Genomic DNA, 17,848 nt, shown 5'->3' on the forward strand with positions numbered 1-17,848 from the left:
ACACTGGACTTTTTATAGCACGAATTTATCCTCTTAGATTTTTTTTTTTTTTGATAACTTTGGTGTGATCCAAAAATTTTCTAGATCCAAAGACTAATTACCAAAAAACTCATAGAAATTCGAACTTTTTTACCATTTAAAACGTCCATAGATGACCAGAGAAAATCGAACTTAGGGCGGAAGTTCCAGCTGGAACTCCTAGTTTTTTTCTTTATTACATTATGTTTTACTATTTACCTAAAACGCGAGAATAAAAATAATTTACTGATAAGATAGCAGAGATTTAACTAGTAAGGTTGATTTAGAGGTGTTCAATCTGGAAATCGGTTCGGTTTAGGTTCAGTATTTTTCGGTTTTCGGTATTTCGGTTAGTAAAATATAACTACCATTATAAATCCATATTTACTTCGGTTCGGTTCGGTTTATATACCGTCGGTTTTCGGTTTATTCAGTTTTATACCAAAAAACATAATTATTTAGTTTGAGATCATATTATATGAATTTTAGAGTTATATTGTCAACACAATCACTTATTAAAAATATATTACATGTTCAAATAAATGAACAAAAAAGTAAAAATGTTTTTACCATCAAATAAAATAATAAAATCTATAACTAAAATGAAAGCTTGAAATTTTGAAAATAAAAATATGAAACAAAACAGAAACATGAAAGAAAAGTTTTTCCACTCTTCCATATTTAGTGTTCATTAAAGTCATATTTTTTCAATTGAACACGAAACTCTGTTTGTTTACAGATAAAAAAAAAGTTGAAATTATTGTCCATCAAATTTATAATCTTCATATTAATTTAGTGAAGACTAAAATAAAACAAAAATATCAAAAGAAGATTTAGAAAATAAGATGTCTGAATTGCAATGTATTGTTATTTAATTATAGTTCAAGTGTTTTACAAATTAAGGTTCTTTATTACTATAAAATTATGGTAATAGTTATTAACACAAATTTAACTTATGTAACAAATAGTTATTCATGTATTGTTATAAAATAGATACATATTTACATGTTTCTACTTTTAATCGGTTTTGTTCAGTTTATTCGGTTTAATCGGTTATATACCAAACCATATCCAAATCCTACGGTTTTTATAAAATTATATTCATTCGGTTTATATGGTATATACCAAAACCAAACCATATTGTCTATTTCGATTCGGTTCGGTTTGGTACGGTTCGGTTTTACCATATTGAACAGCCCTAAGTTGATTGAATGCAACCTACTTTTTGATATATCCGTAATAGTCGTCTATGTATAGAGGTGATACAAAAAAGGTATGCAGTACAGTATATGTTTTACGCTAATTGTCAAACTTTAGTCTACTTTACACTATTAAATTTTCTGTAGACAAAATTAAGTATTTTGTTTATTTACTCTTTGTTTCTAACTTTTGTTAAAAACATCTATGCCGTGACTTTAAGAACTTTAACTATAAACAAAAATGCTTTTTAATTCTTTTCTTTGTCTTGTTTTATTTCCCTATCCCCCCATCACAATAACATATATATAGATTTATACTAACTCAATTTTAAATTGAATTTGATAAATTAATCATTAACTTTTTTTCATGTTCTTTTGAAATCCATATTGTCTGTCATATATTATTTCCTTCATTATATAATAGATGACTTTAAATATTCTTATATGATTTCCTTCAACAAAAATGTTGCTAAATACGGAAAAGGTAAGAAAACATATAATAAATGACCTATAATATTCTTGATACTGAAATCTAATACAATCGGAAAAATATGCACCACACGAAACGAAACATTTTGGCACTCAAAAGATTGGCGTACAAAGAGATGTTTTAAAAAAAAAAGTCTTACTTTAATTGTATTGATTCATTAATATCATAAAGGAAAAAGCAATAAATAGTAAATATCCGACCAAAAACTTGCCGTGGTGGGCAAGGCTACCCTCTATACTAATGGAAAGGTTTTAGGAGGAGAAGATGGAATATTATCAATTCTCTTAGAGCTGTCTCGGTTTCTTTTTCCTAAGAACATTCATGTCTTTGTTTCTTACCCGGCTCTTGAGGCTCCGCCTTGTGAAACGTGCGTTGGTGAGAAGATCCTCCTCTGTTTCTCTTTTTATCTCTAACGGCTTCTCAACTTCCTTGCGGCAAACCCCTCCTTGTTCCGTCATGGGCGCTAGACCTTGTGGAGACGATCTCGGAGGACTCATAGTTGCCTATGCAGATACACATGCCTGGACTGAACTGGACAAAATGGTACGTCTGGAGTTGGTGTGTAACAGTATTAATCATGGAAAAACGCTAACGATCGGGGCTTCTCATGGGTGGGTAGCTAGTTTGAAGGAAGATGGAACCCTGTGTCTCCAAGATGATCTAAACCCGTATGCATCGTATACAGATCCTAAACGCATCCCTCTGCCTCCTCTTGTGACTCTGCCACATTGTCAAACCAAAATCATCACCAACGTTTCAATGTCCTCATCTTCTCCAGAGGACGATGAAGACTGTGTCGTGGCTGTCAAGTTCTTGGGACCTCAGCTCAGCTTTTGCAAACCAGCCGGTAAGAGTCGTAAACCAAAGTGGACCAGCATCAAGCTCGAGAACCCTTGCTTCTATTCCTCCCGTGTCATGTTTTCCAAGAAACACAACATGTTTCGTATTCCGGGATCTGGAGGCCACCTCATCAGGTCATGGGACCCCTGCAATCCCAGCGATGACCCTAAGCTTCAGAGCGTGCGGTTTACTAACATTCCCAAGCTGACCAACGCTGAACATAATGTTATGGATTCGTGCAGCAAGAGCGAGCACTTGGTGGAGTCACGACCCACTGGTGAGACATTCTTAGTTAAGCAGTACAAGAAGCTAGCCGAGAACGATGAAGGTGTTGCCATAATGAAACCAAATTTTTTAATGGTGTACAAGCTAGATGATGAAGGAAACGCAGTTCAGACTCGAGACATGGGAGATCTCGTCATGTTCATCTCAATGTCTGAACCTTTTTGTGTGCCTTCTACTTCTTTTCCTGGCATGTATACTAACAACGTTTACCTCTATGATTATGATGAAAACGGATATGTGGATGTGGCTGGCACCCCCTTCGACATGGCTAGTGCAAAAGGTCCACTTTATTCCCCTTATCATATTCCACCTCAAGATATCGGCAACTAGTTTTGCAACTGTCTTGTTTATGTTCTCTGTGAGATGTTTAATGTATTCTCTTTGGAGATATTTTTAATCTTAAGACAAAGAATCATAAGTTGATGATGATGATGTTTTGTTCTGTTTTTCTTACAAGCTTTGAGTCACAAGAACCTGCCTGATGAAAACCATGTGCTAAGACTTCATGCATTGCCATAGTAAAGCTTTTGCGGCCACCCTTTGCTCCTATGAACATACTTTTTTTCTTTCTGTGAGAACAATATCAAGCTAAAACAATCAAGTGGTTAGTAATGAAAATTGTAACAACTAACAACCAAGTAACATGGATCGATGGTTTTGGTTTCAGATTTTAAATGGAGCTAAGTTTAGAGCGATGAGTCGGATATCAAAAGGGTATATAAACATATTAAGAATTTTTTTAATAAAGTTCTGTTAAAATAATTTCCATATAAATATTATTCACAAAAATATACAGAAATACTAAAGTTAAGAATTTTGAATGTAACTAGTGAAATTTTCTAGTATTATTACTAACTAAAATATAAAGCTTAAGAAATTTATCAACTTTAATACACCTATACAAGACTTTATTTGTTTATTTTTTGTAAGTGTTGAATTTATTTGGAATATAAAGAAATTATGGGACATATATTTTTTTTAAAAATATTGTATTTTGGATAAATTAATAAATGTACTAATATGTATAAATATAACTAGAAGATTAGATTTATAAGCAAATACACTTGAAAAATGATCTACATAGTTAAATATGATCAAATGATAAATATGTTATGTAATATTTCATTTTGATTGGTTTAACATCTAATCATAATATGAACAACTTACACATAGTTAATCAATAATAAATATTATTCATTAAAAATAAGAAAACATCTGCCATTTCTCAAAGATTAAAAAATATTAGAAAATAAAATATAATAACAAAAGTATAATATTTTCATTTTAAGAAAAAATATATTTTTGAAAATGGACATCTTGTACTAAAATGTATAGTTTTGAATTTGTTTTTCCACTATTAAAACATGTCTGAATTTTATCGTGGGAATTGTTTGTCTGCTGTGACAAATAAAAATAAAAACAAAAATTAACATTAACATCAATGACACTAAGAGTAGCTTTATCGGGAGTCTTTAGGGAGGGTTTTTAACAAAAAAAAATCGGTGTGAACTCCACAAAACAATAAGAAACGTTGCTAAAAGTAACGAAATAAGGAACGCTTCTTGCACTGTTTGCGGGTCCAACTAACACGTGGCAATCTACGATTGATTCGATAAAAAAAAAAAAATAAGAACCCCAAATGAGATTTTAGAGATAAAGATGCTCTAAGTTGATGAATTCCCAGTTTTGAATTTAAAACATTAATGGAAAATGTTTTCCAAAGGAAAAGAAAAACAAATATCTCGCATTCAGCTAAGAACATCCAATAATAAATTACCAAATATATTCAATTACAGTAAATTCATTAATATCATGAAGCAAAGAGTAATAAATATTAAATATCCCACCAAAACCTTGCCTTGGGGTACAAGGCTCTTTCTGTGTATTAATGCAGAGACTTTATGTGTCAACCCGCCCCGTGGGAACTACCCGTCCCGTGGGCCCCAGGCTCACAGCGCTGCAGCACACCGACCCCAACCCCTCTATTATGAGTTCTCACTAACTCCATAATTAGGTTGTTGGTGGACCTCGAACCCAGAACCTCACCCTTTAACAGCACTCCCACAGGACAAGCTGTCACCAATTGACCTGCAGATCAATTGGTGACAACTCATCCTGGAGGAGTGTTGTTAAAGGGTGAGGACCTGGGTTCGAGTCTCACCAACAACCTAATTATGGAGTCAGAAAAGACTCATAATGGAGGGGTTGGGGTCGGTGCGCTGCAGCGCTGTGAACCTAGGTTCCTAGTAAGAGGATGGGTTGTCACACTTTAGATAGAGAAGATGGAACATGATCAATCTCTCTCAGCTTTTTGCTTAAAGAATTCTCATGTCTCTCTTTCTCAGTCGGCTCCGCGTTGGGGTGAGAAGATCCTCCTCTGTTTCTCTTCTTCTCTCTAACGGCTTCTCAACCTCCATACGGCAAACCCCTCCTTGTTTTGTCATCGTCGCTAGACCTTGGGGTGAGAAGATCCTCCTCTGTTTCTCTCCTTATCTCAAACGGCTTCTCAACTTCCTTGCGGCAAAGCCCTCCTGGTTTTGTCATCGCCGCTAGATTTTGTGGACACGATCAAGCAAGACTCACAGTTTGCTATGCTAATCAACGTGCCATAACTGATCTGGACAAGAGGGTACCTATGAACTTGGTGTATCCTCACATTCATAATGAATTAATGATGATAAAACGCAAACGTATCCCGCTGCCTCCTCTTGTGACTCTGCCAAACCAAAATCATCACCAACGTGTCAATGTCCTCATCTTCTCCAGAGGATGATGAGGACTGTGTCGTGGCTGTCAAGTTCTTGGGTCCTCAGCTCAGCTTTTGCAGGCCAGATGAGAGTAAACCAGAGTGGACCAGCATCAAGCTCGAAAACCCTTGCTTCCACTCCTCCCGTGTCATGTTTTCCAAGAAAGACAAGGTGTTTCGTATTCTTGGATGTGAAGACCACCTCATCGCTTCATGTGGTTTGTTCAGCAAGAGGGAGCCCTTTGTGGTCGTAACTACATTCACATCCTCGATGTTGATGAAATCGTAGGTTATGATGTAGGTGACATCTCCATCGCTACTACAAGTGGTACATTTTATCCCCTTATTATTTTCCACCACAAGATGTTGTTGACAACTAGCTTTGTAATGTTCTCTCTGAGATTGTTATGTGTGTTCTCTTTGGGGTAAAACAGTGACTATATTAAGCTGACCATATATGTTTTCACTACTCCATCTCATTGTGTACAACATGTCATTGATGTCAAATGTACAACAATGATGCATAGTAAAGCATCTATATCCAAGAGATAAATGGAATTGTTAAATATATATTAAAAATAATTTAGTAAACACAGTTTCTATACTCTGTCTGCCAATGAAGAATAGAGTTGTTAGCAACAAGTCTTATATAAATATAAATATTATTAAGCCAATCAAATAAAACCAATTTAAATTAATTTTTGAGTTCATTGGGTGAATATATAAACAATAATCATATTTAGGTAAATGGTTATCAGGTCTCTGAAATTAGGTAAGTGGTCATGCACTTTTGGAGTACAAACGTTTTAGTCCTTAAGTAATCGTTATATGCAGGCTACAAATTGATGATCTCCTTTTGAAAAAAATCAACATAATATAACAGTTGGTGAAGAGAACTGATCATTCTTTATTTATTCTCTCTATATATCTCTTTCTCTTCCATTCATTTTTTGTGTTCACTTTTCATTGTTCCTTTTGATCCTCACATTAAACAATTATTGGAGCTTGTTGGAATAGCAATCTTTTTTCTTTTTTTTTGTGCAACTTTGGAATAGCAATCACACTAAACAATTTCAATGATCTTACATCATGCAAGTCTCATGAACATATGAAAAATAAAGAAGGAGGATAAGAAGTTGAATAAAATTCTTAACAAGTCAAAAGAGTAAACACCAACATTAACTAGTCTTTTATAGTTAAGGAACACATGCAGCATGAAATGTGGTAACAAAACACAGCAATATATGTTGAGGTAGCATGATTACTGATCATGATTACTCAACCCTAACGTAGTATTAGACAATATTTTGAGGTGGAATATGGTAAGGGGCTAGGTAAGGACAATTTCCACCAATGATGTTGGAATAGGGCACACTAATATAGACGTTCTCGTCAAAATCCAAGAAGGCGACCCGGTTAGAGGGCATGCCAGGGAATGAGCTAGCAGGAACACAGAAAGGTTCAGACTTTGAGATGAAAATGCAGAGATCTCCAATGTCTTGCGTGTAAACTGCGTTACCTTCATCGTCAATCTTGAACACCATCAAGGCTTTGGTTTGCATTTTCTCTGAACCGCTAGCCCTTGGCCTCCTGTACAGCTTAACCAAGAAAGTTTCACCTGTGGTTCCTGACTCCACCAAGTGCTCGCTCGTGCAACACGAATTCAAAAGCTCACGTTTGGTCTTGCTCAGCTTGGGAACGTTTCGAAACCGCAACCTCTGGAACTTGGGTTTGCTCTTCTTGTCTATGCGGGCATCCCACGATCCAATAAGGTATCCACCAGACGCGAGAATGCGAAACATGCCGTGTTTCTTGGAAAACACGACAGGGGATGAGTAGAAGCAAGGGTTTGCGATTCTGATGTTGGTCCACTCGGGTTTACCTCCTGGTTTGCAAAAGCTCAGCTGAGGTCCAAAGAACTTGAGAGAGACAACACAGTCCTCGTCCTCGGGAGAAGACGAGGACATGGCCATGTTGGTGACCATTTGGGTTTGGCAGCGAGGAAGAGTGACAAGAGGAGGCAGGGGAATGCGTTTAGGGTTTGTATCAGATGCAAAAGGGTTTAGATCATCTTGGAGACGCACTATGCCGCCGTCCTTCAAAGTAGCTACCCACCCATTAGATGCCCCGACCAGATGATCTGTATCCACCAGATCCAGCGGTACCTTCTTTTCCAAGTCAGTGATGCAAAACTCATTAGCATTCACAATCACAAGTTTTCCGAGATCCTCTCCACAAGGAGAAACTGTGAGGACGAAGCAAGGAGGGGTCTGAAGCAATGAAGAAGATGAGTAGCTATGATAGCTAATAAGAAGTGATGATCTTTTCACCACCGCCGCTGCAGGTTGCCCATGGCAGAGCTTCCCTAGCCGTCTGAGAAGCAGAGACATTAATAGAAATATAAATAAAAAAGAAAGAAAGCCTTTTGATATTTAATTAAGAATCCCTAGTCTCTTCCTCCATTATTAATACAGAGAAGATGCCTTGCCAACCACGTTTTGAGTTATATTTTAAATATTTGCAAAATCTTTTTTTATTTTGTTGTGCGAGAGAAAAACGGAAACAAGATATACTCACTTTCCGTGACCAAAAAATGAAAATTTATTACATTTTATATATTTAAGAAATGAAGGGACACTGTGTTCAGATTTATATCCTTGTCAACTTCGGTAGTCTTTAGCCAACATATTTGTGACGTGGCATCCATAATAACTGGAAAACTCCAAATGGATTCAGTTACCATGCTACGTCTTTTTCACAACAAGGCGTTCTCTTCTAATATCTAAATCACCAAAATGTTTATAAACCTTCTTTATGCTTTCTGCTTGTTTTGGTATGCAAATTGCGCACCAGGAGTCTGATTAATGTTGGTCTGTTGGACGTATAATTTAAAGTAGAAATCAGCAAATTTTTTTTAAAAACTAATTCTTTCAAATAAGTAAAAGTAATAATTAATATAGGAGGAATCCAAGTAAAAGAAACTTGACTCATCTGGCTGAATGAACATATGTGATTTGCGGCATTAATTATTACTAAAGTTCCCTTAACACACCTTAACTAAAACCGGTTACAACAACCTCTAACATGAATACGTCACATGTCCACGTAATAATGAAAGTTTGTTGTTTCTCCAATGTTGGTGATTGTTAAACCGGACGTTATGATTCATTTCATGTAACGCGGACAATGTATTATATACAGTATGTATTAAGTATGACAAAATGCTGTAATTCAGTATTAATTTAACGGTAAAAGGTACATGTATTTTGATAATAATAGTAATATAGTTGCCAATTTGTGAAAATAAAGCCATAGGGACACACGATTATTGTTTTGAATGGGTTCGTTTTGGCAGAGTGGTATATAGTATACACACATTCATTTTACATTTATCTTTATTGAATAAAGGTTTTAATAAATAGCACATGAAATGATTAAGTCTATAAAAGGAGACATCATAGCCCTCACTCTGACGATCATATATTTTATGATCTTTCTCTTTCTCTCACTTAACAACAAACCCTTTTGCTCTCTCCATTTCTCTCATCGATCATGTGGAAAGTTGTCGCCTCCTTTGCAAACCGAGGACGTCCGTTGTTGTCCGGTGGTTCTGGCCATGGAGTCGAAGCTTTCACCTCCAAAGCAAACAAGATTCTCCAACAAATCGCAGAAGCTGAAGACGCTGAGAAGAAACGCCAGAGGGAAGAGAAGATCGCAAAGGACAAAGAAATCGAAGCTGTATTTCGAGCGCGAAAAGCCAGGGATAAAGAAGAGAAGAGGAGGGTGAAAGAGATGAGGAAGGAGAAGAAGGAGTTGAGGAAGATGGTGATGGTCTCGAAGCTGACCGGGAAGGCGACGTCGACGGTGGCCGTGACAACAAAAGAAGTTGACATATGGACGGTGACTAACACAGTTGCGATCTCGACGGAGGACACGGAGGAAGTTGAGAGTCTTGAGACCTCAACGACGGTGACGAAAAAGAAGGTTGCGATCTCGACTGAGGACACGGAGGAAGTTGAGACCTCGATGACGACGGTGGTGAAGGAAGTGGCAACCGTGGAGAAGACGACGAGTGAGTAAAAAGTTATTTTCTCTTGTTCTTAAACTCTAGAGGCTCTAAAACCCTAAAACAAAAAAACCTCTAGAGAGTTATAGCTACTAGTACTACTGTTGTTTTCATTTTAGTATTCTGCATGCTTTTCGTTTCTTTTTTCCTATTCTGGAACTCTGAAAAGACACACTGAGAGTGTGGAGGACCCCTTATCTACGCCGCCGTTGTTCCGTACCGTTTTATAAAATATTGCTTTGCTTTTGTGTTTCAGTGAACCTTGATTAGGATTTGTATCTATGCTTTAAAAAATATTATAATTAACAAGTTATATTATCTGCATTTGCGTTTCCGTTGTCCGAGATGATGTGGGCCTAATTACGGTTACATGATATTAAACTATGAAACCATATGTGAATTTTTACTTTATTTATGGGACCACCTCATTAAAAAAAAATGATAATCTGTTTGTTACCTCTAGTGCTTTTATGCACATGAACAAATCATAAATGTCTACGACGTTAATGTTTCCATATAAAACAAATAATTGATTCTTATTCCATTTCTCTCATGAACGAATGATTTTTAAAGAAATACTACATTTTATGGTCGATAAATGCAACGTTTATAAGAAAGTATTCACATAAATATATGTTGATCTTGTGACAGTGGAAAGAGAGGGTAATGTAGGGAAAAGAGGGAGACAGATCGTAGCTAAAGAGACAAAATAGTGTGGTGTTAATAGGCTCTAGTAGTACGTACACACCATTCGCATTGGGTCGGTTTTAACTTTTAACTAATTTTAATATTCATTTACTTATTTACCGTCAACTATCACGTGACAAGTCACACGGTAAAGATATTCAAAATGATCTTGTTCTTAATTAACATATTTTTATTTAAATATTTATTTACTGTAAACTATCACGTGACAAGTCACACGAGACTTTGTTAAAAATATCCAAAATCATGTTGTTCTCAATTAACATATTTTTATTTAAATATATTCTATTTTGAGTATTTGGTATTTGAACCTGCTTTTATAAATAGAAAATATATCAGTAACCTAAATTATATATATATATATATATATATATATATATATATATATATTTGTTTGAATTGGAGTAAGAGTGACTATAAGGAAGTATCTTCTAGAAATGTTTATGGATGCCAAAAAAATAAAGTAATAATTCGCATGAAATCAAAATATCATTAACCAAGTTAATTATGAGAAAACAAAAGTTTTAACATGGTACCGAGAATAAAACCACTTGTCATACTTATATATAATGATGACACACAACCTCAGACTACTCAAACGCGTTGGTATGATATTTTCCGTGAGTTGACTTTGTACACATTTTTGAAATGTGGACTGTTTCGGTTAAGAAAGCAAAACTTCAGACCCAATAGGGCCGATGGCTTTCATTCAAAGTCATCATAAAATTGTTGCATTTGTTAAAATCATTCGTAATTGTTGTTCCATTTTGAAAATGTTCAATCATCTCAACCATTTGTGATTTGTGAGTTAGTGATTGGCTGATGGCTACGGACCCATTGGGTTTTACGAAAATGTTATATCAGTCATTGTTTAACTGGATAAAGATCAACAGATAGGGTCGTCAAAAAAAAATCAACAGATAGGACCGGATATGAATTTTTTGCGACTCTAAATTAGTAAATAGTAACATAAATCTCGATTAAACCGGCCCATATAAAATCATCCCGGTTAGGAATAAATCAATTAAAAATATCTCGCTACGAACATTATAGACAATGTGTGCAAGTCATTCAGACCTAACCATATAAAAAGCTGGATTACCATTTTTTCCTTAGTACGTCGTCTTACAAATGAGAGTTTTTGGTAGAGCTAGGCAAATAAAGTGAACCCGAAAGCCCGAACCAAACTTGATCCAATAAATTGAATCCGAATCACGAATCAGACATAAATACCGAATAGATTTTGTTTTATTATTCGAACCGAACCCGAACCTAAATGGATACCCGACAGAGCTAGAAACATTCAAATTCTCAAAAATAACTTGTGCCAAATATGATCTCAATTCATAATATGTATCCAAAATACAATAAGATATTATTGAACATCCAAAATAATTATTTATTACATGAAGGTTCATGGTTGAAGGTGTCGGTTGAACTTTGAAGTTTTAGATTTTGGTTTTGTTTTCATTGAATAATATTTCTCATTTCATGAGAATTTGGTTTTCGTTTTATGGTTTCATTTATTTGGTTTTATTTCTATCACTAACTATGTTTACATTCGTTTGATTTTGAATGATTACGTTTGATGTTTCTTTTTTTAATTTTGAATCGATTTTACTTATGTTTTTGTTACAAAATAGATACAAATCAGGTACTTTTAAAGCGAAAAACCGACTGAGATCCGAACCCGAATGTACATCGGGTTATACCGGTCCTTTGAAAATTTACTAACCCCAACCCGATAAAACCCGACCGGTCCCAAATGGAAATTTCATATAACCTAAATGAGACTGATTTTGATAAACTCAAAAACCGAGATCTATTTGGAAAAAAACCAAAATTCGATTGGGACACCGAATTGCCTATGCCTAGTTTTTGGGTTATTTACTCAAATAAATAATTTTAATTTTATGAACTCATCAAAGGTAGACAAAAATAAGAAACAGTCCATGAATAAAATTTAATATAAATATTCGTCAAAGACGAAACGCCCAAAGAAGACTTCATCAACAAGCCTGTTCTGGGTTGATAGATATGATTGAGGTGTCTATCTTGGTCTAGCGCATACTCGACGAATATGACACCCAACCATTAAAAAAAAGTGCAAAAGAACTCAAAGAAGAGAATTAGCCCTAGAAGATATCATTATAAATTAGACGGTAATTAGTCCTAGAAGATATCATAGCAACTGACCAAAATAACCGGATTGATGACTCCATCAAACCGGTTCTCTGAGCTCATAATGTAGTTGTTGTATTGTTGTGATAATCTGATGCAGGCAAGGACGGTGCTAAACAAGTGTCAGGGAACATAGAAAGAGACTGGCCGAGGCAGAGAAGGAGATCCTGAGAAGTTGTACATGCGATCCTTAAAGGATGTGTATCCATAAGCTTCCGTTGGACGTATATTTCAAGATTCAATGAAATGTTCCTGTGAACCTATTAAAAATTATATAAATGCTTGTCAATGATCTTAGATCATACAAGTCTCATGAACTAGCATATGATTGATCACTAAACAAACGAGAATAAGAAGTTAAATTAAATTATTAGTCAAAAGAGTAAACACCAACATTAACTAGTCTTTTATAGTTAAGGAACACATGCAGCATGAAATGTGGTAACAAAACACAGCAATATATGTTGAGGTAACATGATTACTGATCATGATTACTCAACCGTAAAGTAGTAATTAGACAATAGTTTGAGGTGGAATATGGTAAGGGGCTAGGTAAGGACAATTGCCACCAATGATGTTGGAATCGGGAACACTAATACAAACGTTCTCGTCGAAATCCAAGAAGTCCACGCGGTTAGAGGTCATGCCGGGGAAGGAGCTAGCTGGGACACAGAAAGGTTCAGACTTTGAGATGAAAATGCAGAGATCTCCAATGTCTTGAGTGTAAACTGCGTTACCTTCATCGTCAATCTTGAACACCATCAAAGCTTTGGTTTGCATTTTTTCTGAACCGCTAGCCCAAGGCCTCCGGTACAGCTTAACCAAGAAAGTTTCACCGGTGGTTCCTGACTCCACCAAGTGCTCGCTCGTGCAACACGAACTCAAAAGCTCACGTTTGGTCTTGCTCAGCTTGGGAACGTTTCGAAACCGCAACCTCTGGAACTTGGGTTTGTTCTTCTTGTCTGTGCGGGCATCCCACGATCCAATAAGGTATCCACCAGACGCGAGAATGCGAAACATGCCGTGTTTCTTGGAAAACACGACAGGGGATGAGTAGAAGCAGGGGTTTGCGATTCTGATGTTGGTCCACTCGGGTTTACCTCCTGGTCTGCAAAAGCTCAGCTGAGGCCCAAAGAACTTGAGAGAGACAACACAGTCCTCGTCCTCGGGAGAAGACGAGGACATGGCCATGTTGGTGACCATTTGGGTTTGGCAGCGAGGAAGAGTGACAAGAGGAGGCAGGAGAATGCGTTTAGGGTTTTGATCAGATGCAAAAGGGTTTAGATCATCTTGGAGACGCACTATGCCGCCGTCCTTCAAAGTAGCTACCCACCCATTAGATGCCCCGACCAGATGATCTGTATCCACCAGATCCAGAGGTACCTTCTTTTCCAAGTCAGTGATGGTAAAAAACTCATTAGCTTTAATAATCACAAGTTTTCCGAGATCCTCTCCACAAGGAGCAACTGTGAGGACAAAACAAGGAGGCGTCTGAAGCAATGAAGAAGATGAGTTGCTATTAGAGCTAAGAAGAAGTGATGATCTTTTAATCACCGCCCCTGCAGGTTTCCCATGGCAGAGCTTGCCTAGCCGTCTGAGAAGCAGAGACATTAATAGAAATAGAAATAAAAAGCAACGCTTAATCCGTAGTCTCTTCCTCCATTAAAATACAGAGAAGATGCCTTGCCAACCACGTTTTGAGTTATATTTTAAATATTTGCAAAATCTTTTTTTATTTTGTTGTCAGAGAGAAAAACGGAAATAAAATATACTCGCTCTATTTAAAAAAGATACATAGATATTTTAGAAAAAAAATTGTTTCACAAAGATAAACATTTTGTGTTTCCTATGAAAAAAAATTGTAAACTTCAAGAAAAATAATTGATTTTATTGAATTACTATTGGTTAAAAGTTATTGATAACTGAAAACTGCAGAAAAAATACATTTATTATAGTGATTTAATGTATTTTTTTAATATGGGTGCAAATGCTAAAAAAATTATCTTTCTGAAACGGAGACAATACTAACTTTCAGAGACAAAAAATGAAAATTTATTACATTTTATTATATATTTAGAAATGAAGGAACACTGTGTTCAGCCAACATAGTTCAACTTATCACAAATTCATATCGAACTATAATAAATACATCAAAGGTTCCATAACTACTATATACACTCTTAACATATGTTTTGTCTAATATATAAGTGTGAAAACTAGGGTTCTATCGCGTATCTCAGCAGTGAAGGATCTTCTTTCCAGTAAGATTAAGGCATACACAAATCTTACAAGAACATAGACCCAACATATCCTGTCATCAAATACATGGAGGTGGTCAGATTGGTTTAGCTCCTCTTATACTCTTCAGTCAGAGAAACTTGTGGATTGGCTGATTCAACAAACTCTGTTCACTGACTTAAAACCTTGAGAACATTCTCCAAAAAGAGTCGCCTTCATTTCACCCTCTCATGGTAGACTATGACTTTTGAGATGACATATTACCCTAACAAATGTTGGATCATCCAAACGATATGCTCACAGCAGGCTCCACTCCATAAGAGTAATAACCAAAACAATGTCGCTTATATAACACCATAGGAATAGAAATATTATGTACATCTATAAACAAATGATCTAATATGCTAATTAGATGCTGATGAAGACTAATCTAACTTCTCTTAACAATTTCCAGACGAAAAAGTGATAAGAATACTTAAGAAACAACCAAAGGTTCCTTCTATACATATCAAAACATTCCGAAACAATAGATGTTAAAAGTCTAAACGATAACGGAGTAGCAGAAAGAGATCACAGAAGTTTTTAGTTTTGCTATGTCGGCAAGTCATAAAAAACTATGGAGCTTAAGCACGTTTCATAACTACCATGAAGATAACGCAAACAGCTAATCCAAAGAGAGAAGTAGGGTCGTTGAGCAACGTCCGTTTCCTCTCTTCTCCATTCTCTGTAAAAGATTCTAGCCGGAACAAACCACCAAAGTAGGAAGAGACGTTTTCCATCAGCTGAACAGCTTTTAGCTTCATGTCCTCCAGAATCTCCAAGAGTTGGATTAGCTTTGCTTCACTGTCTTCCTCACTTTCAGTCTCGCTCGAGTCTTCAGCTTTATCGTCAGTGTCAGTAGCTTCAACCTGAGTTGAAGCAGCTGCAAACGGAACAAAAGGTTTCTGTTAAGTTGCTTTGCTATTAAAAAAAACATTAAAACACCAAAGGATTGCTAGTTCTCGTACCGGTAGTGTTGGTGTTGAGAAATTTTACGAGATCATTGTTTTCCATTACAGCATCCCACACCTTTGGGTCAGACGCAATGGAAGCAACAACAGACTGTTTAATAGGGAAACGATTAGAGTCTCAAAACTTTGGTTTTAGGCAAGCACATGTGAAAGAGTCGTGTCAAAAAGCGAGGAGGAGGAGATGGAGATATACCTGGGCGGCAGAGCTTTCACTGAGAAAAGCAAATGCGTTAAGTGCAACTTGTGGAACAGCTGATTCAACAGCTCTCTTGTCAGAAAGATGAAAACTTGACAACATTCTGGAAACAGAACCAGCTTCATTTGAACCTTCCGTATACACCCTACCACATGTTTGATCATCCATCAACAAACCAAAACAAGAACCAAACATACGCACAAGTAACGATGTACATGTAGCTAGTAATAATACGCATGGATGTAAGAAACATAAAATCAAACTAAGAAGTTTCAAAGTAACAGACTTTAATTTTCAACTAGGTGTGGCATAATTTTCTTACGAATATTTATTAATTTATATTATATTAAAAAACAATATGATAATTTTTATTTATGTTTCCAAAAACATTAAATCAAACATTATTTAAAAAAATATTATTTCAAGATAACGACAAAATATATGAAGATTATCTTATTTTTATAAATTCTAATATTATTAATATAAAATTTGTCTTTAATTAAATTATATATAAAAATTCAATAAAAGTAACAACGATATTAACCAGCTTAACTTTTAACTTAAAACTTCATTGATAGTATAGATAACACAAACCCATACTTGTTTATTGCATCAAACCGAACTAAACCAAGAAAATTCAATCAAGATTCCTCCAATTATAAACCAGAACCTTAACCAGAGTCAAAATTAGAAGTAATTAGGGTTAAATTTCTCACAGATTGATTGCGTCTTTGAGATCATCGGTGGCTTCTTTAGCTTCCTCCAGAGAAGGAGGTTTGCTGAAAACAACCCTAGGAATCGTCGTCGTCGTCGTTGTCTCCACTTCCGCGAACTCCCAATCGTCTTCCCAACTCACTCTTTGCAAAACCATCGCGTCTGTTTCGGCGGAAGGATGAAACGCCGATGACAACGAAGCCGAGACTGGTTTAGACACGGAGGTGGTTCTAACGTTAAACTGATCATTCGCAGCCGCGGGGACTCCGAGTCCTCCTCTGAACCCACCTTTGGCGACTCCGATTCCAGCTACCTTAGCTGCCGTCGCCATCACTCTTCCTCCTCCTCCCATGGTTTGATTTTGCACAAGACGAAAGATTCTCTCGATCGAAGAGTTTTTGAAAGAAAGAAAATGTCTTGTCCGTTTGAAATGTGCGGCCGAGTTTATATAGTATTAATTAAACCTAATTATAGTCCCTAATCCCAATCAACATTTACTTTAATTACTCGAAAGGACTATATAGTATTAATTAGACCTAATAATAATCCAGAATAAAAAAATAAGGTTCATTTCTTAATTCATTACAATCATTAAATAAACAATTTGTTAACTGGTTTTAAAGTTTCATTATAATACGTTTTGTGTGATAATAAGAAAAATCATTAAAAATAGTTGGGAGAAGTTTTATATATGGGAAATTAGAGCCTATAGCAACGGAAAAAACGGTAATTGGTAGAGTAGCTATTTTACCTAATACACCAATATACTATGCATCTTTTATATAATAATACAACTATGCCCTCTAACACAACCGGTAAAACCTGTAAACAAAAAAATACTAATGTAATAATACTTACCTAACACACATACATCGTGGCCTTTGGAGAATCCTGAGTTGTTTCTTTCCCATTTTTGATCTACATAGTAACCACCAAAACCATTTTTGGAGTAGCTTTGCCTAGGAGATGCCCATCTGCAACGGCTCGCTTGGCTACTGACGGAAAGCTTTGCGCATCTGAAATCTATGGAGTCTCCGACAACGTAAACGGCACCGCCGCAAGGTTCGTCAACACTTCCTTCAATCGCCTTAATCTCTTCGGTTTACGAAGCGGTTACATGTACTATTCCCATGGATGTCGTCAGTTACACATATCTTTCT

The 17,848-nt window shown here is 36.0% G+C and overlaps 4 protein-coding genes across 4 annotated transcripts; 1 reads left to right on the plus strand and 3 right to left on the minus strand.

Annotated features, from left to right (window-relative positions):
* The first annotated feature begins 1,350 nt into the window (after positions 1-1,350).
* LOC106408549 lies at positions 1,351-3,447 on the plus strand. Its single transcript, XM_048751534.1, has one exon. The coding sequence runs from the start codon at positions 2,029-2,031 to the stop codon at positions 3,160-3,162; it is 1,134 nt and encodes a 377-aa protein (XP_048607491.1). The 5' UTR covers positions 1,351-2,028; the 3' UTR covers positions 3,163-3,447.
* A 291-nt stretch (positions 3,448-3,738) lies between these two features.
* LOC106408559 lies at positions 3,739-8,590 on the minus strand. Its single transcript, XM_013849308.2, has one exon. It carries the CDS (start codon positions 7,966-7,968, stop codon positions 6,874-6,876), a length of 1,095 nt encoding a protein of 364 aa, XP_013704762.2. The 5' UTR covers positions 7,969-8,590; the 3' UTR covers positions 3,739-6,873.
* A 2,166-nt stretch (positions 8,591-10,756) lies between these two features.
* LOC106418553 lies at positions 10,757-14,428 on the minus strand. The gene has a single exon (XM_048751539.1). The coding sequence runs from the start codon at positions 14,139-14,141 to the stop codon at positions 13,044-13,046; it is 1,098 nt and encodes a 365-aa protein (XP_048607496.1). The 5' UTR covers positions 14,142-14,428; the 3' UTR covers positions 10,757-13,043.
* An 817-nt stretch (positions 14,429-15,245) lies between these two features.
* Positions 15,246-17,186, minus strand: LOC106418561. Its single transcript, XM_013859288.3, has 4 exons — positions 16,691-17,186; positions 15,972-16,119; positions 15,776-15,869; positions 15,246-15,690 (listed from the first exon to the last, which is right to left on the minus strand). The coding sequence occupies exons 1-4, from the start codon at positions 17,038-17,040 to the stop codon at positions 15,392-15,394; spliced, it is 891 nt and encodes a 296-aa protein (XP_013714742.2). The 5' UTR covers positions 17,041-17,186; the 3' UTR covers positions 15,246-15,391.
* Between the last annotated feature and the right edge of the window lie 662 nt (positions 17,187-17,848).

Source organism: Brassica napus, chromosome A2 (assembly GCF_020379485.1).
Source record: "Brassica napus cultivar Da-Ae chromosome A2, Da-Ae, whole genome shotgun sequence".
Lineage (NCBI taxonomy): Eukaryota > Viridiplantae > Streptophyta > Magnoliopsida > Brassicales > Brassicaceae > Brassica > Brassica napus.